Raw genomic sequence first — 26638 nt, forward strand, 5'->3', positions numbered from 1 at the left:
TTTACGGGTCAGCACTGTTGCCTTGCAACATTAACCGTCTTTGATTAAAACAAAAGCTTTCCAAAGCTCCCATGCTAAAACATCAATGGACGTCACTGTGGAGATCGCCATCAATTTCAAGGGGAAAATATAATTCTGATCTCGTTTATGTTCAGAGAGGAATGCCAGTTGGGACACTGGGAACCGTGGGGGTTTTTCAATTTGAACAAGCAAGCACCAGTCTGGGGCAGTAGACAAAAGTGCCGGGGAAAACTCACATCCAGAGGAAGCAAAAGCCCTTTGTCATTCCTGCCCAAAAAGTCGACCCCCTTTTGTGCATATTTGTGTACTGCACAAAACCCCACCATCTGCAGATTTCCTCGTTTTCCTCCATTTAGCAGCACTTTTGTTTCAACGTCTAATCACAAGGGCACAATTCTTAACTCCAGAATTTTAATATGTTAAAATTTCCTGTAAAAACACAATGCTGGAGGTCTGTGCACTTGAGTCCTTGTAATAAAATGTGAAAGTGCAGACACAGCGATTGAAGTAAAAGTGCAATGCTGGAGAAACTCAGTAGGTCAAGCAGCGTACTGGGTAAAGAAGAACAATCTAGCACTTGCATTGTATTAGGTATTATAAGTAATCTTGAGATGATTTAAGCACTGGTATGTGCTGACAGCCCTGCCAGCTGCTCTGCGATAGCTCCACCGGCCGCCTTGTGGAATATAACTGATATTAAAACTACCAGACTTTGACACACGCACACATGCAGGGATTGACGTCACTAATGGTACGTGGTGGAGCCAGTTGTCCATTCAAAATGCAGTCTACCAGGTACTAAATCAAATCCGAGTTAACTTGGCCGGGCTCTGACACAACCCTCTCCCCCCCACCAAGAGTCGGGGCCCAGTTGATTTTTTACAAACCCTGCCCATTTGGGACCTTTCGCACTGCCACATAACCCGCTACAGACCTGCTAAATTGCCCGGTTCAACCCACTTTATTTGACAGTGTGGAAGGGGCTAAATTTCATATCTACAAACACCAGTCAGGAGGGCAAAGCAATGCTCTTCACTTGCTTGGGTCAGTGCAGCTCCAAATTCACCCTAGCGTAATACCACCCATGGAATAGCAACAGCCTGGACTGCCTCCCCATTCACCACCAGGTGAAATGGCTGCAATGGGTCCCATCTGCAAAATGTTCTGTAACAACAATAACTTTTGAATCTGCAACTTTTATCTCAGGAGAACATTCAAACCTGTGCTGATGTGGTCAAACAATGTTATCATCTAGAACAATGGTTCCCAGCCTTGTTTCTCCACTTGTCTACCACCTTAAGTAATCCCTTACTCACCACAAAGCACCTACGGCAAAAGTATGTGGCCACTTCCCAAGACTCTTAATGTGGATGTTATTTCATCTGCAAAGGGTCAAACCGTTGGAAGTTTTTAAATATAAAAAAAAAATCGAACAACTTGAAATGCCTTTCAGCACGAAGACTGCAAAGGGCCTTGTTCATGCCTCGAAAGGAGTGGAATGATATGAAGGCATTCTGCTTTCCCGCTCTGCATTCAAGAGGAAGAGACTTTGGAAGACAATGGATTAGGACAACTGGAGATGAGAGGTTTGTGCAAATATTTGATATTAGTGCTTATTTCAGTAGAATTAACAGCAAAGTAACAAAAAGTGTCGCCTAAAAGTTCAAATGTGACGATAGACTGGAAAAAATTTCTCTTCACAATCCAGATATTGAAGTAAGCACCATCACTCACAAACTACAGTAAAACCCCCGGCATCCAGATTTCAAGCAACTGGCAAGCCAGCCAACAAAAATAAATCAAGGAAATAATTAAATAGAACAAATAAGTATAAATAAAAGTTTAAAACTGTAAAAGTTAACGTTCTCCGAAGCAACTCACAATCCCTCAAGGACGGGAGCAAATGTTCAGCCAGCCGAGCACCCCGGTCGTGCCCTGCCGCAGCAGCTGTTTGAATAAAGTTGACTAAAATGGTGGCCAACGCCGCTGGGGCAACTCTCTCAAAGAGTCTCCCCCATCCCAGTCTAGTAAAAGTCTTTATTTGTATTTGGTATATTAGTAAGGCTTTATCTGTAAATTTGTCATTGAGATAGACAACAGACTCGCCAAGGCAAATAGCGCCTTTGGAAGACTACACAAAAGAGTCTGGAAAAACAACCAACTGAAAAACCTCACAAAGATAAGCGTATACAGAGCCGTTGTCATACCCACACTCCTGTTCGGCTCCGAATCATGGGTCCTCTACCGGCACCACCTACGGCTCCTAGAACGCTTCCACCAGCGTTGTCTCCGCTCCATCCTCAACATCCATTGGAGCGCTTACATCCCTAACGTCAAAGTACTCGAGATGGCAGAGGTCGACAGCATCGAGTCCACGCTGCTGAAGATCCAGCTGCGCTGGATGGGTCACGTCTCCAGAATGGAGGACCATCGCCTTCCCAAGATCGTGTTATATGGCGAGCTCTCCACTGGCCACCGTGACAGAGGTGCACCAAAGAAAAGGTACAAGGACTGCCTAAAGAAATCTCTTGGTGCCTGCCACATTGACCACCGCCAGTGGGCTGATAACGCCTCAAACCGTGCATCTTGGCGCCTCACAGTTCGGCGGGCAGCAACCTCCTTTGAAGACCGCAGAGCCCACCTCACTGACAAAAGGCAAAGGAGGAAAAACCCAACACCCAACCCCAACCAACCAATTTTCCCCTGCAACCGCTGCAATCGTGTCTGCCTGTCCCGCATCGGACTTGTCAGCCACAAACGAGCCTGCAGCTGACGTGGACTTTTTACCCCCTCCATAAATCTTCGTCCGCGAAGCCAAGCCAAAGAAGAAGATCTGTAAATTTAGGGGAGGGGTTAAAAAGGGGAGAGGATGCCAGCATCGTTAGCACAATTCTGTTACAGTGCCAGCAACTGGGGTTTGAATATAAATTTTAATTTTGTTAGTTACAGGAATTACCTGATTAAAGTGAAATTTACATAAGGACTACAATACTGGTTTTTATTCAAATTACTTTACATTTTGCACTGTTTTTTTTAAACTGAGCATTCTTAATACAGGTGTATTATAATATCTCAGTCAACCGGAAAATTCGTATAACTGGCAACCACAATCCCTGTAGGTGCCGGATAATTGGGATTACAAAAATTAGAAGCACCCAACTACAAATTCAGAAAACATTTGTTACTTCGATTCAATTCCAATAGGGTTTGAAATCTCTCTCTCCCTCTCCCTGGTGGCATTTTAGAATGAAGTTTTCTGTCCAGCCATTCCCATGGGAGCTCCTAGGAAGAGATCATCGAAGTCAAGGCACCCACCAAAGCCGAGAAGCACAGGAGAACCAAAACATTGGGTCTGGGCTCCAAAAAACCTCCAGTTTATGAGAGGAAGGGGACAAATTACAAGAGGAAAAAGCAAGAGGACGAGGAAGTCCAACAGAAAAACACGTCTGGAGATAGGTGAGAGTTAAGACAGTCTTCAGATCTTCAGCAGGAGGATGGAGAGAAGCATTTGCAACACTGACATTAATATTAGGATAAAAATTCTTTAACAATCACTACTGGTAAATAATGCTCCACAGATTAACAAGAGCAAACACGGGAGTTTATTTCCAGAGGCACAGAACTTGGTGTTCACCTCCCAGGCCATCCTTAGACAGAAGATTAGCACCTTCGGGTTCAGCTGAAAGCACTTTGTTTTAGCCCATCAACTATCAGGCAGCTGGACTTTTCTCCGTGGCAACAAACCATAACATGACTGGTAGACAACTAAAGATCTGTCTGTACTATTGACAACTCCATTTCTTTGCACTATCAACCAACTGTGAAATTTATAATAATAATGTTACATAATAATGTTTCTTTGTGTAGTCTAAATTATGTTGGATTTGTTAAGTGTTTTATATAACTGGGAAGTTGCAGCAAGACAACAAACTCTCAGTCAGAATTGAATTAAAGATAAAGGTGATAATTAAACCTTGGTGAACTCATAATTACATTTTGAATAATATTCTGGTCACCATATTGAAGTGTAGAAAGCAGAGGAGAGCAGGTTTGCAAGGACACCAGAAATGGGTGGGTACACAGACCAAAGGATGAACACAGACCATCTCATTTCTCGATCAGAGCTCCTTTAAACAATGAAGGATTTTGATATCTTAAACACTCTCTCTTCATTCCCTCTGTGAGGAATTAATTAATTAGGGACACAAAAACTATAGTCACACAGCACACAACAGGTCCATCAGCCTGATTTCCTAAAGTTGACATGTTAGGCTGCTCTTATTTGCCTGCATATCCTTCCAAACCCTTTCCACCCATGTAATCATCCAATGGCCTTGCGAATGTGGAAATCATGCATTAAACTAATTTTTTCTGACTGGGGAACTATATTATTTACCCAGTATGGGGAGAACACAGAGCTGGCTCCAGCAGGATAGGTTTGAGGAACAGATGGTTAAACTTGCATCCCAAATGAAGTATAAATACCAACATCAATGGGCTGAATGGCCTGGATTTATGATGCCTATCTTTTTGTTTTAAAGTTTTTAATCTGTTGTCCTGCTGCGTCCTGTGAAACTCAGTGGAGAAGGTGAACTGGATGGGGAATAGCAGCCAGGAAAACTCCACTCACTCCTTGTCAATATACCCGACCTCTCACCCTCTTCCCCCATCCCCCTCTCCAATCCCCTTCTCCCTCCGCCCTTTCCTCTCCTCCCTCTGCATCCCTCCACCCCTCCGCATCCCCCTCTCCCTCCCCACCCCCCTCTCCCTCCACCTCCTCTCTCCCACTCCATCCCTTTTCCCTCCACCCCCTCCCCTCTCCCACCCATCCCTTTTCCCTCCATCCCTCCCCTCTCCCACCCCATCACCTTCCCTCTAGCACCTACTCTCCTCCCTCCCCTCCGCATCCCCTCTGCCTCCTCCTTTCCTCCCTCCCCATCCCCTCTCATCCCTTTTCCCTCCACACCTCCTCTCCCTCCCCCACCCCATCCTTTTTCCCTCCACCCCCTCCCCTCTCCCACCCATCCCTTTTCCCTCCATCCCTCCCCTCTCCCACCCCATCGCCTTCCCTCTAGCACCTCCTCTCCTCCCTCCCCTCCACATCCCCTCTGCCTTTCCTCCCTCCCCATCCCTTTTCCCTTCACCCCTCCCTCCCTTTTCCCTCCTCCCCTCCCTTTTCCCTCCACCCCTCCCTTTTCCCTCCACCCCTCCCTTTTCCCTCCACCCCTCCCACCCCATCGCCCTCTCCCACCTCCTCTCCTCCCTCCCCTCTGCCTCCTCCTTTCCTCCCTCTCCCTCAACCCTCTCCCACCTCCTGCCCTCCCCCCTTCCTTTTCCCCAGGTAACCGCCCGCCTCCCCACGAATGCAACGCCCAGTCCCTTAAAAATGTCGTCACTGGGTTCTTTGTCAAACTTCGAACAACATTTTAAGTCCTCTCCCCTTTTTAACCCGCAAAATGAAACCATTAAAAAGTTAAACCTGATCAATCACCACTGAAATGGACCCAGCTCCAGACTGGAGATGGGTGGAGTGAGGAGGAATCGAGTTTGCCCATATCTTGCCACCAGGAAACCTCAAGTTAGAAGTTTTGAGAAGTTGGGAAACTTTTGAAAAGTTGTGAAAGCTCCGCCAAAAGTTGTTTCTCCTTCTCCGACTTATAAAAGGCTAGTTTTTAATCTAAAAAACTCACTGAAATCGCTTCCCCGTCTCCCGAATTTTCAAACCATCCTCTGAACAGCAGCTTCTCTGCGATCTGATGTAAGTTGAGACGTCGGTGGTTCCCGCTGGGTCCTAAGCCCACACCCACTTCATCTGGGAGGAAGAACTTCCTCGGTCTCCTGCACCCCTCTGGTGGCTGAGGATGGATCTGCACAAGAAACGCGCCTCAACTGTTTCCCTCCGGAATGGAACAGCAGTAAAGGGCCACAGAGCTGAAAACTCTTGCCTGTTTCTTTGTCCAGAGAAGCTGCCTTATCTGCTGAGTTTTTCCAGCATTTTGATGTGGGGAAAATATTGTAGATCGGTCAAATGTGAAAAAGAGGTTTACTCTTGGGTATTCAGCATGATGCTGAACCAAGCCATGAAAGACCCCAACAATGAAGACGCTGTTTACATCCGGTACCGCACGGATGGCAGTCTCTTCAATCTGAGGCGCCTGCAAGCTCACACCAAGACACAAGAGAAACTTGTCCGTGAACTACTCTTTGCAGATGATGCCGCTTTAGTTGCCCATTCAGAGGCAGCCCTTCAGCGCTTGACGTCCTGCTTTGCGGAAACTGCCAAAATGTTTGGCCTGGAAGTCAGCCTGAAGAAAACTGAGGTCCTCCATCAGCCAGCTCCCCACCATGACTACCAGCCCCCCCCACATCTCCATCGGGCACACAAAACTCAAAACGGTCAACCAGTTTACCTATCTCGGCTGCACCATTTCATCAGATGCAAGGATCGACAACGAGATAGATAACAGACTCGCCAAGGCAAATAGCGCCTTTGGAAGACTACACAAAAGAGTCTGGAAAAACAACCAACTGAAAAACCTCACAAAGATAAGCGTATACAGAGCCGTTGTCATACCCACACTCCTGTTCGGCTCCGAATCATGGGTCCTCTACCGGCACCACCTACGGCTCCTAGAACGCTTCCACCAGCGTTGTCTCCGCTCCATCCTCAACATCCATTGGAGCGCTCACACCCCTAACGTCGAGGTACTCGAGATGGCAGAGGTCGACAGCATCGAGTCCACGCTGCTGAAGATCCAGCTGCGCTGGATGGGTCACGTCTCCAGAATGGAGGACCATCGCCTTCCCAAGATCGTATTATATGGCGAGCTCTCCACTGGCCACCGTGACAGAGGTGCACCAAAGAAAAGGTACAAGGACTGCCTAAAGAAATCTCTTGGTGCCTGCCACATTGACCACCGCCAGTGGGCTGATAACGCCTCAAACCGTGCATCTTGGCGCCTCACAGTTTGGCGGGCAGCAGCCTCCTTTGAAGAAGACCGCAGAGCCCACCTCACTGACAAAAGGCAAAGGAGGAAAAACCCAACACCCAACCCCAACCAACCAATTTTCCCTTGCAACCGCTGCAATCGTGTCTGCCTGTCCCGCATCGGACTGGTCAGCCACAAACGAGCCTGCAGCTGACGTGGACTTTTTACCCCCTCCATAAATCTTCGTCCGCGAAGCCAAGCCAAAGGAAGATAATCCTTGCTGATAAATCAAATCTGAAAAGACTTGCTCCTGCATTCAAAAGTTCACTCTTCCCAATTCTGGCATCTTCAAAGAGTTTCCACCATCTTCCCCTCTCCTTTCCCCATTCGGCATTGTACAGGTGCTGTTCCCTACATGATTCCCTCCCCCCTCTTCCTCCTGGAGTCTGAGGTGCCGTTATAATACCTTGAATCTCTGGTGAGATCACGCTGAGACTATTGTGTTCCGTTCTGGTCACCTCGTTATAGGAAGGATGTGGAAGCTTTGGAAAGGGCGCAGAGATTTACCAGGATGTTGCCTGGATTGGAAAATATGTCTTCGGAGGCAAGGTTAGCAGAGCTGGGGCTTCTCTCTCCGGAGCGAAGATGGATGAGAGGCTACTTAATAGGTCTATAAGGTTAGGAGAGGCATAGACAAGGTAGACAGCCAGTACATTTTTCCCAGGACAGGATCAGCAAACACTAGAGGAGATTGGTACAAAGTGAAGAGAGGAAGGTTTAGGGGAGACATGGTGGTGGAGAGTTGTGGGCAAGGGTGCAGTGCTAATTTTTAGGTGCTGGGACACACCAAAAATGGCGACAAGGAGGTCTAGTGAGATCTGGCCTTGGTGGCCACCATTTGGCGTTGAATATGTGAAACCAAACAGTAGGATGAGAAAGGAGGATGAGATGAAAACCAGAGGCAGGCATAACACTGAGGGAATTCTGAGGGCGTATTACTTTCCTAAGATTGGAGAATCAAGTAATTCTTTAGCTCTGGAATTGTGCATTCTGCCCAAACCTCTATGAATTAAGATATTTTTCTTCCAAACGCTTCACTAATCACCAAGGAGAAAATTCATAGGGGCAGGCCAGGCCAAAAGCACCGATTCACCCACAATTTTTGGAGGAAATTGGAGCACCCAGAGGAAACCATGTGAATGTACAGACTCCCCACAGTCAGTGTCCCATTTGAACCCAGGTTACTGGAGCCATAATTGCGTTGGGCTAACCGTATCGATAAAGGCTACTGAGTCAAAACTCAAAAGATCGTGTTTTCCATTTGTCTCATAGTGTATGGCAGGAGAGAGACTTTGGGTGGACTGATGGTGAAGTTGTGTGAACCAGTGGAGTAGATGGACATATGATGAATGACATATTCAGCCAGATGTAGGCTAACTACGCCAAGGAGCATTCAGTTAGGAAATGTGTAGACCATTGGATACAAGTTGAGCAAAAGAGTTGGCAGTTTCTCAGATTGGTTTGGTAGGTTGCCAGGACAGTTTCTTCTCACCATGTACATGAGTGGTTTTACTGCCGAGTATGAGAAAACACTATCCGTATTTGTAAGGTCAGGCACACTATTAAATAGAATTGGTCAACATGGTGACGTAGAGTCGGGGGACATACATCTCCCATAAATAATAAACAGGGCTGTTAATCATATCTCATTTCTCTTTGCTGCTTCTTCTCACAGAGGGCTTGGGTAGACATTTGCTTGCCCCACACAATTTGTCTCAAGTCGCCACTTCCAATCTCTGACAATATCTTCGACAGTTGAATAGATAATCTGGCTTACTGCGTAAGAATTATCACTGCATCACACACTTTTCTGATTTATTAGATCTAAGTTCACAGTAAAGGTAATTACTTTTAAGTTACTCATAAACTTTCTGTCACAAACAGAGCCCTTGTCTGAAATGCTCAACAATTCTGAGGTCATAGAGTTCACCGGGACACAGCTTCAATAAATTTGAGACGGAAAATCACATTGTTAAAATTCTAGTCTGCTGAAAAGAAGATGTCCAAAATCAAGTAAAAATGGATTCCTTGTGAAGTATGACATGAATAGTTCGGGTTAAACAGTTGCTCCTAAAGTAAGAGCGGGGTGACAGTCAGTTTAGAGAAGGAACGCAAGACTGTGGGGTAAGGGTCACTAGTCGGGTAAAATAGGGCACTGGGAGGCCCACAGAGCTAGAGTTAAAGGAATGGAGAATCTGGGATTTGTGCAGTTTACAGAGAATGTAAAATGGAAGACGGGGAGAGATTGGGAGCCAACGTGGGTCAAATGTTTCAGGAGGATTGAGGGCAGAGTAAAACATGGACTGGAGACACCGTGGTTGAAGTAAAAACACAATGCTGGAGAAACTCAGCAGGTCAAACAAAGCAAAGACAAAGTTACATAAACCAATGATTCTTGCTTGAGCCCTTCATCACGATACATACAAGGTATAGTCCTTGGTGCATTGGAAGGCATACGACTTATTAGATGAGGCTATGCTCATAGAAGTTGGAGAGTGGTGGGATGCTGACCAGGTTGTATTGGAAGAGTCAGGTTTGAGGATAATAAAGGCATGGATGAGTCTTTCATTAGCTGGTGGGAGGTGAATAGCCTTAGAGATCAGAAAGTCAGCAGTTAAGGAGGATGTGATTTGTGAAGAGCAATTGATTGTGGTGGGGATGGTATGGAATTAGTAGTATTGACTTCATCGTAAAAGACTGGAGACTGGAATATTTTGTGGAGGAAACAATGGTTTTCTGGACAAGCAGTCTGTTTGCTCAGAGGCAGTGGGGCACTGGTTGGAGCTGGGTGCTAATGGCGTACCGGCCTCATCGAGGGGCTCAGCAGTGGAGAGGGTCAAGAACTTCAAATTTCTGGGTGTCAACATTTCTGAGGTTCTGTCCTGGAGCCTCGTGTCTTGTTGTCACTGATCCATCGGCTGTTACACGGCACTTTGGGTCGGTCTCCCTCAACCTATCTTTTCAGGTTCAGCACCACACGTGTCTGACGCTAATGTTGTTAGGACCCAGCCCAGCCCACGTCAATGCAATCACGAAGCAGGCTCTCCAGAAGCTATATGTCACCAAAAGCTTTCGAAAACTTCTACAGGTGTACCATGGAGAGCATTACTGTCTGGTACGAACGCTCAGGACAGGAAATAAAAAAACTACAGAGGGTTGTTAACTCAGCCTGCAACACCATGGGCACCAGTCTTCACTTCATCGAGACAGTGTCTTAAAAAGCAGCCTCTATCCTCAAATTCTGCCAATCAGAATGAGTATCAAAATTTATTGTTATGAACATGTCACAAAAATCATTGTTTTGCAGCAGTAATCACAGTGCAAACATTTCTCAGAACCACATTTCAAAATAAATAAAAATAGTGCCTGAACAAGAACCACCCAGGCCATGTTCTCTTCATTCTACTACCATCAGGAAAAAGGTACAGGAGCCTAAAGATGAGCGCTCAGCGGCATAGGGACAGCTTCTTCCCCTCCGCCATCAGATTCCTGAATAATCAATGAACCACACACATGACCTCACTTTGTCTTTTTATTTCTCTTGCATTATTTTTATTTATTTTGAAACATGGTTCTTAGAAATGTTTGCACTGCAATACTGCCTCAAAACAATGATTTTTGTGACGTGTTCGTAACAATTAATTTTGATTCTCATTCTCATTGGCAAAGTCGGTGACATATAAACATTCACCTGCTTCAATGACAGATTATAAACAAGAACAATTACCAAAATTAATAAAACCTACCTCTGCAGTAACTACAAAATGTCTTTTGTCCTGTTCGTTCTGAGTCTCCTGTCAATTCTTTCCTCTCATGACCAACAAGACAAATGTCTACTGTGTGGATGGAGAATGGGCTGGTCCTAACAACATTAGCGTAAGACACGTGTGGTGCTGAACCTGAAAAGATAGATTGAGGGTGACCGACCCAAAGTGCCGTGTAACAGCCGATGGATCACTGATAACAAGACACATTTCAGTTACACACAAAAAAAAATACAGTAAAGCCCCTGATATCGGGAATTCAAGCCTCAAGCAACCGGCAAGAAAATAAATAATAAATAAGAATAAACTAGTAAGTAAAAAAAATACGTAAGTTTAAAATTGGCCCGCCTCGCTGTTAGTTCCCTAACCCACCACTCACGCGCCAGGTGACACCTTCAATAAGTTCCTGCCTTTTGACCAATGTAATCAAACAGAAATTCTGGTTTGCAGGACATTATTTTGGACAAATTTCCCCCTTAACCGTCACCATGCTGGAAGGAAAACAACCAGGCAGGCACAAACGTGTAGTGGTTACCCTTAATCAGAAGATGGAGACGTGTAAGAGACCGGAAATAAGTGAGAGTCGTACAGTCCTTATGGAGGAACTGGCTCATCAACCACCCACGACGTTCAGGTCCAGTCTCAGAAAATGAAGCAGTTTTATCTGAAGTCTGACACCGATAAAAGTGTTGTGATGTCACACTCTTCACACGTCCAAGATGGACTGACTCGACCAGGCTCTTTTTGAATGGTTTAGTTTGAAAAGGTCAGAATGCAGTTGCATATCAAGCTCTGTGTCCTCAATCGAAGCAGATAACCTCACCTTGAACGGGGTCCCGCATCCATTGCCATGATTGATTTCTGGACTGAGGAGGATTTAATGATATTGGCTCACCATTAAAACATTGAAAATTGTGAGAGAGTGGGACTGTTTCTCAGGGTGGAGAGTCTTTTACCAGCAGGCTCTACACAAGATAACAAGATGGCAATTTTGGACCAAAATGCAGGAGAAATTGCTTCATTCAGTGAATCTCAAGAATTAAAAGGCCTACTGCCTCAGGTGTTGAGTATGTTGAAAGCTGGAATTGATGATTAGAGGACTAGGCAAGAAAGTGGATAACTGAAGAACACCTCTTCTTCTGTACCCTCCAGTTCCCACCCCCCCACCCCCTCTTCCTCTAGTTCTCTCTCTCTCTCTCTCCTTTTCCCTCTGTATCCTTCCACAGAACCAACATCAATTCTCGTCTTTCCTCTTATCTTAACCAAATGATACCTTTTTGTCGTTCTGGTCTCCTACCCTCCCATTTCCCCCCTTCTCTCCCCAATATTTAACTCAGACGCCTTGCCTGCTTTTTGCTTATACCTTGAAGAAGGGCTCAGGCCTGAAATGTCAGTAATATCTCTACCCTCCTGTGGATGCTCCGAGACTGGCAGAGATCCTCCAGCATTTCTGTGTTTTTACGGCAATCACTGCCTCTGCAGACTTTTGTGTTTCACTCCAAGCGCATCCTTGGATTGTGAATTGACCTATCTCCATTTTGATAAAAGTATCAAAACTGCAAGCATTAAGATGGTGATGGATGCACCAAGTACATGATCTCTACATGCTCTCTCCACAGACAGGCAACTGCCTCTTAAAACCTTTGAAGGCCAGGATATACTGGTAGTGGCGTCACTAGGGTTGGCATCACCCCAGAACGATAACTCATGGTGTCACCCTCCTCCTCCCTCCCCACCCCACGTGTTCCTTGTCTGTCCGGGTGGCAGCGGCAGCACTGAGCGGGGGTGGGGGCACTGACCGGAGCGCATGAGAAAGTTCACAAAGTAAATTAGCAGAGAGTTTTAGCCTTGTTGGTATATTGACGCATGTAAGCTGAGCTTACGAAAAATGTTTTTGTTGTTATAATGAACTATAGGGATATTTTTATCAATAGATTTCTGCTGTAACACTGCCCAATAATTTTATAGACAGTTATTTTGGTGTCACTCCCTCTGATGGTGTTGCCCGGTGCGATCCGCACCCTCCCTAGTAAAGACAGTGTATTCTGGGATCCTCTCGGCTGGGCTCCTCTAGGATCAGTGACTTAACAGGTAGCGTTGCTCCCTTGTTGTCCCGGTGATCTGGGTTCAACCTTGATCTCTTTTGCTATCAATGAGGAGCTTGCACGCTCTCCATGAGTTTCGTCTGGGTGCTCCCAGAGACTTAGGTTGGCAGGTTAATTGGCCACTTTAAATATGCCTCTTGTCTGAAGATGAGCGGTAGAATTTGGGATGAGTTGGTGAGAACCAAATGGGATGAGGGTAGAATGGATGCTGCTTGTTCAATATGGACTTTGTGGGCCGAAGGGCCTGCTTCTGCTTGACCGGATATCCTGTGACTTTTCTCAGCTTTCCTTCCTGCAATCGTCTCCACCACCGACCCTTTACCTGACTGTTGAGGACTTCATGGTAACCCGGCCACTAGCTAGGGCTTCTGGCTGAGTTTAGGTTTGGCTCAAGGATACACACAAAGCCTGAGCTTGGGCTGCAGGCCAACACTCCAGATGAGCAAGCCATGCTCAAAACTACATGCTGCAGATTAAAGTCTGCACTGAAATAGAGACTAATGAGACCAGAACAATGTTTTCTTTGTACTTATATACCTTTTATTTACATGAAATACTGCAAATATTAAAGTAATTAATGCACATTAGAATAGTTAGGTAGATGTTTACATGTTAACAATAGACAACCACCATCATCTTCCTTGAACTGCTCCATCAGATGCAAAGCCTTCAGGGACAAGAGACAATCAATATCAGTTTAAGAACAAAAATATGTGGAGTCCTTTGAGTCTGCTCCAATTCTCCGTGAGTTATTGCTTTGAACATCTCCATCCCATACAATTCCCATATCCCTCAATTCACTGCTGTCCTAAAATCTATCAATCTCAAAGTGGAATATTCTCAACCTATATTAGGGAATTCCAAAGGACGTCTTCCGACATCTGACAACTCCCTTGCGAATTTTATGTTTCAACAAGCATCTTCTACTTTATGATGTTGCTAGTTTTTTCTGGGATGGAGCTTCCCTGGGCACCTCCTGTGGGTTGAGGCAGTGAATAAGGGTAAGGTAATGAGTCGGAGAGTGCTCATGTCATTAGGTTGACAGCGATGGTGTTCAGCCTTGTTTATTTCTCCTTCCAGTTCTGACGAAGAGTCCTGAACTCTGTTCCTCTTTCTACAGATGCTGCCTGACCTGAAGAGTGCTCCCAGTAGATTCTGTTTTTGCTCCACATTAAGGTGCGATCATGAAAGATTTGTTCTGGTGATTTTGTACCTTGATCTCATTAACACAGCGGTGAGGGGGCAAATATACATACAGAGACACAGGGTGTACTGCATGGAAATGGGGCTTTCAGCTCACTGCACCCATGCTGACCAGTGAGTACCCATCTTTCAACATTTGGCCCATAGCTTTCAAAGCCTGAGCGATTCAAGTGCTCAATCAGACACCTCTTATGTGCTGTCAGTGACTCTCTTTCCACCACTTCCTGCAGAAGTAGATTTCAGGTACTCGCTGCTCTCTGGGTACAGGTATATGATATCCCCAATATGGGAGCATTAAGGTTTAACTAAGGTGATGTAACTTGACCCAACAAGACAGTCAAGCCAATCCTGGAACTGTGTGGTTTTAAGGTACAATGAACCACATCCCATGGCTAATATCTGTAGCCCATGTTTCTATTGCACGGGTGGGGAGCAGGTTTTAATGATTTTACATTTACCAGTAAAGACAATTACACTGTTCACTTCACTTTCTCCACTTACATGAGAAAACTTAACCCATCATTATTACAGGTCAACACTATGTCTGTCATTCCAAGTCCACACAACAGTTCCCACCCTCCTTTTATCAACTGAACACATCTTCACAAGATCCCCTAAGCTGGTTCTGATTAGAGAGATGCATGTTTTTCAAAGAGAAGATACATTCCTTGATTTTTCCTTACCAGTTAAATGTGGGGCAAGGCTCAATGTCTGAACTGTTGAATGACTTTCAAGGGGTAATGAAGAAACTCAACTCTTTCCAATTGGCTTCGGAAGAAGAAAGGGCATTGTGAAGACTGACAGATCAGTGACAAATGGTGGGACTTTGGGAGCAGGGTAGAGGGACTTAGTCATGTAGTGACACTTCCTGGGCTAAGACCAACCAGATTTGGCAATTCCAGTCATATCTAGACACTGAAACACAGTAGATTTTATAGAGAGTAAAGAATTGGTATCTTGGAACAATCTCTGTGGGAGAATCGTTAAATCTTCAACTCCTCTTTGAATTCTAAATTTTTCCCATTGCAATGAACAGATATATATCAGAGGGAAAAAGCAATGTGTCAAAGCCAATACCGACCGGTAACCTAGATTTCAAGCATTTGAAATAATATTACAAGTAAAAAATAATATAAAATCTCTGTAAGTACATTTAAAATTAAAAAAAAAATTGAATTTTCTATTCAACAAATATTCACAGAATATAAAGTAAAATCAGTACAATTAGTTTAACATTCTCCAAAACTTAAAACAGTTCATTTCTCATTCTCGTAATCGAAAATAGCAGGGTCAGATTGGCTGCTGCTTTCAAACATATCAGTCAAGCAGTGCAAACACACTGTGAATCTCCACTCTTGAGGGATTCGGAGCAGTTTGTTGGCTTGTCAGACTGTATCAGTATCGATGACATTGCACTTAATGAACAAACAGAATACACTGAGTAATGTATTTTGCCAAATGTTCCTTTATGGCTGAATCTGGCCCTTTGCTGTCACTTCTGTTGCTCACCTCACCTCCTAAACAGCTTGGGATAATCTGCTCCGCATGTGGTTATTGCGCAGTACAACCGACTGGCAGCTCCTTCGCAACAACTGGCTTTGGAAAGTTATTGTCCCCCTGTCCTTAAAAGGAATGACTCATATCTGTCATGAACTCCAGGTCAACTGACAAGCAATTCCACTCTCCCAGAACCCAATCAAGCACAGCCAATGGGTCAGGCAGGCCAGTGTTTTGGAGTTGATGACATTCCAAGTTAACTGACAGTCCGGCCTCACTCAAACCAATCTGGTACACAGTGGCGGATTAACTACCACCCAGGTCCCTAGGCTGAGTTTTAGTAAGGCTCCGTCTGACCTTGCCCCCCCCCCCCCGCCCCACCCTTCATTGAATAGAATAAAGCAACGTTAATTTACGTTAAATAACTTATATCGTTAGACTATGTATAAGCAAGAAATTTAATTGTAACAACAACCTTTTCCAGAAGTGCTTCCACGTAATCAGATTCTGACTGGTATTGTCGAGTAATCAAGCATGGTCTTCACCTGAAAACAATTTGCGGTTAAAACAGATTCCCTTACCTGTGCTTGGAGAACAGCACAGCCAACCTCTTCTGATTTTATCGCCTTTTGTAAGGGAGTGGTAAACCATGGACTTACTAAAGTGACGCTTCTATTTACCGTCATATTTTATAGATTTCCCATTACTGGCATTCATCTTCCAGCAGTCTTCGCTCCCTGTCTTTAACCAGCATACACGCACATTAATGCCAACTTGTGACATCATAACGTTGTCACAGTAAACACAATCTCACGGCTGCAGTACGAAGTCCTAAAAGCATTACTTCTAAATGTTTATATGCTTGGAACCTAATTTAGAAAACAAAATGGTATTTGTAATATTTATAATATTCCAGACGAAAAAAATATGCAAAAATATCGATAAATCATCAATTAAACTCTTTTTTGATCTTGGCCCCCCCCCCACTTTCTGGGCTCCTAGGCTTTAAGTCCATTCAGCGTAATGGTTAATCCGCCACTGCAATTGCCTGATTGAGGAATCTATCAGCGATGTTCCTTGCTTACAGGGATCGGAGAAACTTGGTATGTTGCTGAGAAGGTTCTGATGTGATAGATTTAAAATTAGGAATGGTTTAAATGAAGAGAAACTGGCTAGTGATTGAGTAACCTGAGGTCACAGATTTAGGATAACTGGCCAAGGAATAAAAGAGGAAATTAGGGGAATAATCCCACAAAATATTCTGTTCTGATCTGAAATACATCTTCTGAAGGGCCAATGGATCCAAATGCAACATTAACTTTCAAAGGGGAATTAGATATGAACTTGGGCGAAAAAAAGCACAAGGCTTTGGGGAAAGAACAGGTCAGTGGGACTAAATAGAATGGCCCTTCAAAGATTGCCTGAGGCATGATGGGCTGAATGGCTTCCCTCAGCAGACAGGTGGTACTTTGAGGTTGATCTCTATAAATAATGTGGAATACAGTAAAATCCCCGTCATCTGGAATTCAAGCAATCGGCAGCCTCAAGCAACTGGGAAAAAAAAAATCGAGAAAAATAAATAGGTAAAAAATACAAAATTTTAAAATTGGCACACGCTAGTGGCTAGTTCACCAATCCACTTAACTTGCAATCTCAAGCAACTGGAAAATTCACTTATCTGGCATCTACCAATCCCCATAGTTCCATAGAACTGACAATGATGTTTGTTTTTTTTTAATGAATAATTGTGTTGTGAATTAAGCATCCAGAACATAGTTAAACAAATCAGGGAAACCCCTTGAAGGACCTTATCATTGGTTGGTGAGGGAGGGGCACAGGTAGTACTGATGAAAAACAGGCAAAAGCAAGTCACCGTGGGTGCTGTAGGGAAGAGTAAGGATCCTCCAGATCTGTCTGACTTATTTCCAAATTAGTCTCTTTACAGCACCAGGAGAGAATTTTGTCAAACAAAATTTCAACTTGTCCAAGTCAACAGCCCAATTGAAATGCATTCCTCTTGATAAACCTTAACTAATTGCAACCAATAACCGAAATGCCAAGGCTACGTTAAGCTCATGTTTGGTTCCACATTCAACATTTTCACACAAGGTTCCCCCTCCACATAGCAGTTGTAACAATGACATTAAGAAAGCAAAGGAAGGGGGATTATCTGATAATTTTTAACATAAAAGAACTGCATTGAACAAAAGTCCTGAGACTTTTCTTGCAACATTTAGACTTCCTTTTATAGTCAGAGATCACGGTTACGTTGAACTTGTTCGCTTAGTTCAGTTTCAAAGTTTGCATTATGCTTGCCTGAGTCCTGAAGCTGAGATTCCCAAATATTATGTTAATGACAGGTTTAAAGCTGGAATTGTAAACCCTGACTCCACTTAAATGAAAAGAAACCTCACATTAGAGCAATTGTAGATTTTCCCTTCCCTCTACATTCAGTTAGAATTAAAATTCATTTGCCATAAGGACATGCACTGCTGGAAAGCTCTATTCAGAATGGATCTCAAATGCCCAGCACTTAAATACATAAGTCAACTGGAACTTGGCCTTGAGCAGGTTAGTAAGAGAGAGCTTTCCACTCACCTGCAAACTGAAGGCCACAGTGTCCATTCATGATCAAATGGAAACAACAGTGACCCAACTCATTTAACATAAGTATCAAAAATAACACTTGGTTGGAAGCTCTTCAATTCCTTTTCTGAGCAGCTGCTTCACTTTTGTATGGTTGTTTTTGCTGGTAAACTTCTGTAAAGTTCACTATCCAGTGTCAAACCTTGCCCTATACATTGGTAACTTCTATCCCAGTGAAAGTTTGGAGAGAACTACGTGCTGGTCTGGACAGTTCATCCTCACTGAATCCTTGTGGACGGCTGGAGTAACCCTCATGGAAACAGAGATCTTTTCCACCAAAGGACTTCATGGAATCCACTGGGCACTGAGTATAAGGGAAAAAGATTACATTTTAAATTTTAATTTAGACACGTGGTAACAGGCCCCTTTTCTCTCGATGCTAATTTAATTGAAGGTTATTGTTTGTTGGTGTATATTAGGCCCCAGTGTAGCTGCAGCAAGCAAGAATGTCAGTGCCTTTTTACATGTGTTTATGAATATGACAATAATCTCACATCATCGTAAACCGTGGAATCACTGGAAAGGAGAAGTGGCTGGGGTTATAACTGGAAAGGGGGTGGGGTAATAACCATTCATTAAGTGTTCTGCTCGTTACAAAAATGTAAATGTCTCTCAGTGTACTGGGGAGAGCTCACATCCAGTTCTCCTACTGAGCAATGACACTGTGGCCATTTTGGAAACATTGGTGAAATTGTTGAAATATCAAGTTCACCCTCTCTCTATGTCTATCTACTTCTGTCTCCATTTACCCTGTTATCTCCATCTGGAGCCTCTTGCAACACTCTAATTGCCTATCTGAATATTTGCCTACCCACTTATCGAGAAGTTCATTTCTGTAAGGATACATGATATTAAGGTGTAGAGATGAATCCCTGCTGGCCACATCATTCAAAATGGATCTTACCATAGAACACTACACCATAGTACAGGCCCTTCAGCCCTCAATGTTGTGCCGACTCATATATTCCTTAAAAAAAAGCACTAAATCCACCTTACACCGCAACCCTATTTTTCTTTCGTCCATATGCCTGTCTAAGATTCTCTTAAATATCCCCAATGTTTTAGCCTCTGGCACCATCCCTGGCATGGTATTCCAGGCACCCTCAACTCTCTGTGTAAAAAACATACCCCTGATATCTCCCCTAACCTTCTCTCCCTTAACTTTGTACCTATTTCCTCTGGTGCTTGCTATTCCTCCCCTGGGAAACAGATGATGGCTGTCCAGCCTATTTACGCCTCTCATAATCTTGTAGACCTCTATCAAATCTCCTCTCATTTTTCTCCGCTCCAAAGAGAAAAGTACCAGCTCCGCTAACCTTGCCTCATAAGACTTGTTTTCCAATCCAGGCAACATCTTGGTCAATCTCCTCTGAACCCTCTCCAAGCTTCCACATCCTTCCTATAATGAGGTGACCAGAACTGAACACAATACTCTAAGTGTGATCTTACTGGAGATTTGTAGATTTAGAACATGACCTCTTTACTCCTGAACTCAATTCCCCTATTAATGAAGCCCAGCATCGCATAGTCTTCTTATCTATCCTCTCAACCTGTGTGGCGACCTTGAGGGATGTATGGATTTGAACTCCAAGGTCCCTCTGTTCATCCTCAACCAACCATTAACCCTGTACTCAGCCTTCTGGTTTGTCCTTCCAAAATGCATCACCTCACACTTATCGGGATTGAACTCCATCGTCACTTCTCTGCCCAACTCTGCATCTTGTCAATATCCTCTTGTAACCTTCATCTCCACAACTCTTTCAACCTTCGTGCCATCCGCAAACTTACTGACCTATCCTTCCACCTCATTGTGCAAGTCATTATAAAAATCACAAAGAGCAGGGGTACCAGAACAGATCCTTGTGGCACTCCACTAGTCACCGACCTCTGGGCAGAATACTTTCCTTCCGCTACTACTCTCTGCTTTCTTCCTGCATCCTGCAGCTTCAATAAAATTAGCAGAAAAACCCACATGGCCAGTAACTATCCACTCCGAACCTGACAATGCCTTGCGATTGGTTCCAACTTAACAAGATTCTCTCCTCACCATGCTCCCACATTCAACTGTGCACCTCTCTCCCGCATAGTACAACCTCACCCTCCCTTCTGCCACCCACTGAAGGCACAGTGTCTTCCTCCAACAACTCTGCCCTAACAAACAAGAACCTGAAAGAGTGGCATTCACTAAGAATCTGGGAGAGTGACATTTCCTGTGCCTTTAAAAAGAAGCCAGCTCACATTTCTTCACTCCACAGAATGACTGGTGAATCCTTTGCTGTTGAAATGAAAAGTAATCATGGACAATAAAGAACAATTACTTCTCGTGTGCTTCTCATCATTGCTCTTCCAAATTCTTGTATTGGTGTAGCTTTCAATATGATTGTACATTATTACTGAGGGGCATATTCTTCTTGTGGGTGAAGTCAGTCCTGTTTGAATAGGGGACCTGAACATTTTTAACACAGAATATCTGAGTGTATTGATGAAATAATTAATGAGGTACAAGATAAGAGAGTAACATTGACTTTTGACAGGCAGTTAAAATGCAGAATTTCACAACCCCGGCCAGGTGACTGCAACATTTGGAATCTCTGACAACTCCCTAAATTCCCTGCTGAAAGACGCAATAGCATTTACATCCCTAATCTTGTTACAATGGAAATCTGATAGGGGCCCTTCCGTTACACAATGGATTAAGGACATTAGTTTCTTTATCAAACTGGAGAAAAATCAAATACACATTAAAAGGGTCCACCGGAAAATTTGTCCATAAATGGCAACCCTTTATGCATTATTTCTCTGAATAACAAGTGATTTTGGAGTAAAAGACTAACTGTGGGACAGTTGTACCAGTGCAAACATTAATATACCAATGAGGCAAAGGTGCCAAGGTGGTCAGGGAATTGCGGGGATGGGGGAGGGGGGGTCTGGGTGTGTATCTGAGTGTGTATGTGAACATTTGTGTATACGTGTGTTGGTTTTTCTGTTAAAAAAGGAAAATAGGAGCACAGTGTACATCTATATAATGTGTACAAAGTTGTTTTTGATGCCGAAATTTTTTTTGAAAAGTGTAATTTCACATCAATTGCTTCATTATATATTTCACCTGAATGCAATGAACGTGAAATGCAAGAGAGCCATTCAAAATTGTGTGTTTGTGTGCAGATGCGTTCAAGCTCTCTTCTCCCTCCCGTCGGGCAGTGATACATGAGTTTGAAGGTATGCATCACCAGAATCAAGGACCACTTCTTCCCCTCTGTTTATCAGGCAACTGGATGAACCTCTCATCTGTTCTTGCACTGTCTTACACTAAAGTTTTTCTTTGTAATTGATAGGCTCTAGCAATAACTCCAAAGCCATAGAGTGAGGAACGATAGGCCTTATTATACTTCAGACGTAGCTGGGCTGACTGCAAGATCTCGACTGAGAACAGGGAGAGGGAAGTCAACCTTTATTCCAGGGTCGCAAGGGGAGGAGTTACCAGGGAGTGAGTCACCAGTGAGAGACGGGCCAGCTATCCATCAGCAGTTACATATTCCCCTCACCACAGTAGCACTTTCGTTTTATTTTGCATCATTGATAGGTTGACTCTCCCCAACAGCATGCAAAACAAAATTTTCTACTGCATCTCGGTGCGTGTGTCAAAATAAATAAATTAAATCATTCAGAAAAACCTTTTCATCAGCCTCAGGGTCAGAGCTTAGAGACAAAGAAAAACTGCAGGCTCTCAGAGAAAGGATACACTGAATAAATGCCTCACCTATGCTGTAAACAGCCTTTAAAGCTTAATTGAGAAAATATCCCATAATCTGTTACAAGCCTCCTAATTCTCTATCTTCCATTCACGCCTCCCCACTTTGGGTCCTTCAGATACGAAAGTTATGAAAATCTGTGGGTGATGAAACCCCGATTGTGAATGGAATGGATTTTAGCTGCAGCTGATCTCTTGACTGCCCCGTGAGTGTCGTGACGTGAGAGGGTTTTAACTTTTTTTTCAATTTAGTTTTATTTATAACATGGTAGAAGCCGATTCCAGCCATTGAAACCTGTGCTGCCCCAATTACATACAGTTAACCTCCAAATCCAGACATTTTCGAATGATGGGATGCAACCGGAGAAACCCACCCAGATCACGGGGAGAACATACAAACTCCTGACAGACAGTGCTGGATTCAAACCCGGATCACTGGCCCTGTAATAGCATCACGCAAACCGCTATGGTAACCAGGCCAGATCATTTAGTGATAGTCGCATGATTTAATGAGCAATGGTTATGCTCTGGAGCTGACTTTAATTGGTTCAGGAAAGTAATGAAATTTTAGGTGTATTTTACCTGTGCATTGATCTGTGATAAAAGATAGATAACTCTGATTGACTTGGCGAAATGAGTCCAGTAGAAAGTGCAGGAATTCTTCTGTGAGATGGCCTCCACTTGACACTGAGTTTCCACTGATCTCAATGGATCAGTCTTTGTTCACCCATTAGAGCAATTATGTACAAGGTGGGGGCTCCCTTAACATGTACTCCCATTTCATTGACCTCATGAGCTCTGGGATCCACAGTTCACTCTGTTAGAAGGGGCTCGTCAGCTTCCAGGCAGGTGCAGGAGGCCATCTTTGAAAGAGGGCTTGGGCCCACCTGAAGATTAAAAGGATTCCCTGATGCATTGGGTGGCACAGTGAATGCCTTGCAGAGCTAAGGACCCGGGTTCAATCCTGACTTTGGATGCTGACTGTGTGGAGTTTACGCATCCTCCATGTGACCGAGTGAGATGCTTCTTGATGGTCCAATTTCCTCCCTCATCAACATGCAGGCAAAACTGGCCGCTGTAAATTGCCCCAAGTGATTGATAGAACCTGGGGGTGTTGATAAGAATGTGGGGAGAATGTAGGATTGGTGTCAATGGACGGATGATGGTTGGCCAGATGTTGTGGGCTAGAAGGCCTGTTTCTGTGTTATATCTCCTTTTGAGTCTATAACTCTGTAACTAGCAACTTGTACTGCGGAGGGAGGCAATGGGGAAGGAAGTTCCCAGAATTCCAGTGACATCCCCCTAGGCTGCACTGTCACTTCACTGGGTTCCTTGCAAAAGGAACTCACCAACCCCCAACTTTAGATGAAGTCAAAGGCTTGCTCCTTCCCTCTCCATATGAGGCCTTGAACCAAAGTGAATTTTATTGACCCAAAAAGGAATGCCTCAAGGTGCTTATTGCAATGTGCAATCTTGGGTGGCCAAGCAACATGGAGATGTTGTCCAAGTTTCCCAAAGTGTCGAGGAGACATTTCCCGAGTGTGGGGTTGGGGATGCATTTCCAGACTGTGGGCATGGGCGGCTATGGTTGGCAGATGAAATGATGGCGCACAAGAACGCCGCAGTTATGTGAACGCAGCAACTGGGACCTTAGTGGTGTGAATGTTGGAGTTTAGTAATGAACATGATCCCAATTCAATCTCCTGGATCTCATTGCTCAGGCATCTGCAGGACAGTAATCAAATACTGTATATACTCATGTAATAGTTGAGTTTTTGGACAAATTTGGGGGGGGGGGGGGTCAACTTTTACACAAGCCTTAGTTTTGACTGTGGTAAGTAGTTGTGTCAAAGCAACGGGAGCTTGGATGGGTGGGCGGCCAGAGCCTAGGAGGGAGTCTTGTGGTTGGGGCATCGGGAACTCTGGTGGATGGCGGGAGGCCAGGGCGAGGATCCGCAGTCGGGGCATCAGGAGGTTGGATGGGCAGGTAATCAGGGCACTGGGATCTCGGATAGGTGGGTGGTTGGTTGGGGCGAAAAGGGGGAGGGGGGGGTCAACCTTTACACAGGATCGACTATTTTACGTGTATATATGGTACTGTGGAACTTGACTTACAATTAAAGATTACCCCAATAGGGTTCTACCCAGCCTCATAACAGTACCTTAAGGGGGGAAATCAGGGTCAAAATGATAAAGCATTAGAACATTCTGCCATATCTAAATTATTTGGTAACATCCATTGTATGAATAAAGCTGCTGATCCAACTCTAACCTCACTGTACTGTACTCACCCTTCCTCTTCTGTATTTTCTGTTGGTTTCATCCTCTGCAAACCCTAGAACACTATCACCAGTGTGATTATGTCCCAGAGAGCCCTGTTGTACATAACATAGTTGCCCCAATCTCTGACTTTCCTGTAACAATCCATGCCTGCAAATGAGAAACAGGTCATTTTAGTGGCATTTGCAAGTTAACTGTTTAATTTTATAAACACTCAGGTCTCACAACAAAGCAAAAAGGTCATAACACAGTAGGAGCTAAATATCAATACCAAAGACCAGGCATGAAAGACTATAGGCCTCATCAGTCCACAGGAGAAGCCGATCAGCCAATCCTGTCTTTACAGTTCAGCACAGACTTCCCAGCATAAGACAAGCTCATCCCCAACACAAGGTGCAGACCTGGATCACAACTGCCAATTCACTCGTCATTCACCTAACATTTCCTAAAATGTTTTCCGTTGACCCAACCTTCAGCAGAGGACAGGTGTTTTATAGGAACATCTTTGCATATGGGTTCCCACTATTTTCTATGGTCTTCTCAGCTGAATATATATGAAACCTCCTTTACTGTTGTTCTCATTCTTATAACTATACCTGAGGGGAAAATCAGCAACTTTAAATTCCTGGGTGTCCCATCACATTAATGCTATATTGTGAAGAAAGCATGTCAGTAGTGTTTGGAGTTATGGAGGTTTGGTAGATCATTGGAAACCTTGGCAAACTTCTACAAATGTGTAGTGGAAAATATGCTGATTGGTTGCATCATGGCTTAGTAAGGGGCGGCAATACCTCCGAATGGAAAATTTTGCCAAAGGTAGTGGACTCGGCCCAGGACATTACAGGCAAAAGCCCCTATCGAGAATATCTACATGGAATGTTGCTGTCAGAGAGCAACATCGGTTATTGAGGATCCACACCACCCAGGACATGCTCTGTTCTCGCTGCTGCCACAGGACTTGAACTATTAGATTCAGGAACAGTTGCTACCCCTCAACTATCAGGTTCCTGTACAGTAGACTCATCCAGACTCGTATTTTTACTCATTATTTATTACTCTATATTTATACCTACATCTGGATTTACGCAGTTAGTTCTTTCTTTCTTAGAGTACAATTTATATTTACTAATGTAGAAATTCTGCCGGGCCTGCATAGGTTGTATGTGACGTCATGTATATACTCTGACAATAAATCTGAACTTTGAACTTAACTCCCTTCCTAACACAGCACTTTGGGTGATATGTGTCTAATTTTGAGTATAAGAAAGCCCTCTTCGCATGAAACAAAACACTCTCCAATAACTTTTGCCCATGATAGCTAATCGAACAGGAAGTGAAATGAACAAACAGTTAATTCTGCTTCTGGTGGAAACAAAAATATCTGCTTATTTTTTTTCCTCTTCCATTCACATTCTAGAAAGGCTGGATGCAGTCCTTGATTGTGCATTATCAATGATCCTAATGCTCAAATAAACCTGGAATAATTGATATAGTGGTCAGTGAATAAAGTTAATTGGGATCTTGATTAACTGGCCGAGGAATGGCAGATGGAGTTTAATTCAGTTAAGAGTGACATGTTGCATATTGGTAAGACAAAACAAGACAGGATATACACAGTGAATGGCCATGCCCTGGAGAATGCTGTAGAGCAGAGAGACTGGGGGGGGGGGGGGGGTGGGGGGGAGGGGGCGGTGCATCGTTCCCTGAAAGTGGTCACTCAGATAGACGGGGTGATGAAGAATGAGTTTCACTTGCCTTCATTCGCCTGATCATAGAGGAGTTGGGGCATATCATAGCTGTGCAAGGCCACATGTGGAATACTACGAGCAGTTCTGGTCACTCTGCTATGGAAAAGATGTCATTCTATTGGAAAGGGTGCAAAGGAAGATTCATGAAGATGTCACCAGGAGTGGAGAGCTTGTTGTAAGGAGAGGCTGGATAGTACAGGACATTTTCCCTTGAGTTTTGGAAGCTTTACAGAGGTGCACAAAATTATTAGGGGCATAGATTCTGTGAGTATTTTCCTCAGGGTGGGAAATCTAAAACTAGAGGCCATAGATTTAAGGTGATAGGGGAAAAAAGACGCGCCTTTTTTCATTCAGAGGGTGGTGGGTATATGGAATGAGCTGCCAGAGGTAGGTGTAAACGTAGGTACAATTAAAAGATATTTGGATGGGTAAATAGACAAGGGTCAAATGAGACTAGCTCAAAAAACCTGGTCAGAATGGTTGAGTTGTATTGCTCCACAACTCTAAGTGCATTAATGATAGACGGGAGGCCGAGTTCTGTTGTCGAGACACTTCATTACGAAACGCTACTGGCACGAGCCCAGGACAGTGAGTAGAAAAGTACAACTACGTCTGTTGGATGGGAGGGAGTCAC

At 44.1% G+C, this 26638-nt stretch overlaps 2 protein-coding genes across 17 annotated transcripts in view; both read right to left on the reverse strand.

Moving 5' to 3' along the window:
- tmem51a (transmembrane protein 51a) overlaps positions 1 to 16243 on the reverse strand; it is a 53185-nt gene extending 36942 nt beyond the window's left edge. Inside the window, exon 1 of one of the 2 annotated variants that reach the window (XM_069918964.1) lies at positions 16161 to 16243. The gene's annotated coding sequence lies outside the window, so the exon portion shown is untranslated. Of the gene's footprint in view, positions 1 to 5711; positions 5815 to 16160 lie in introns of those variants that run through there. The other variant, XM_069918963.1, reaches the window with a different exon arrangement.
- A 1555-nt stretch (positions 16244 to 17798) lies between these two features.
- Positions 17799 to 26638, reverse strand: part of LOC138754543 (kazrin-like) — a 539176-nt gene continuing 530336 nt past the window's right edge. For all 15 annotated transcript variants that reach the window (XM_069918950.1, XM_069918949.1, XM_069918946.1 and 12 more), the window contains 2 exons: positions 24268 to 24406; positions 17799 to 18529 (listed from right to left, as the gene is read on the reverse strand). In XM_069918950.1, the coding sequence (XP_069775051.1) occupies positions 18374 to 18529; positions 24268 to 24406 (295 nt within the window). In that variant the 3' untranslated portion in view covers positions 17799 to 18373. The remainder of the gene's footprint in view (positions 18530 to 24267; positions 24407 to 26638) is intronic.

Source organism: Narcine bancroftii, chromosome 2, assembly GCF_036971445.1.
Source record: "Narcine bancroftii isolate sNarBan1 chromosome 2, sNarBan1.hap1, whole genome shotgun sequence".
NCBI lineage: Eukaryota > Metazoa > Chordata > Chondrichthyes > Torpediniformes > Narcinidae > Narcine > Narcine bancroftii.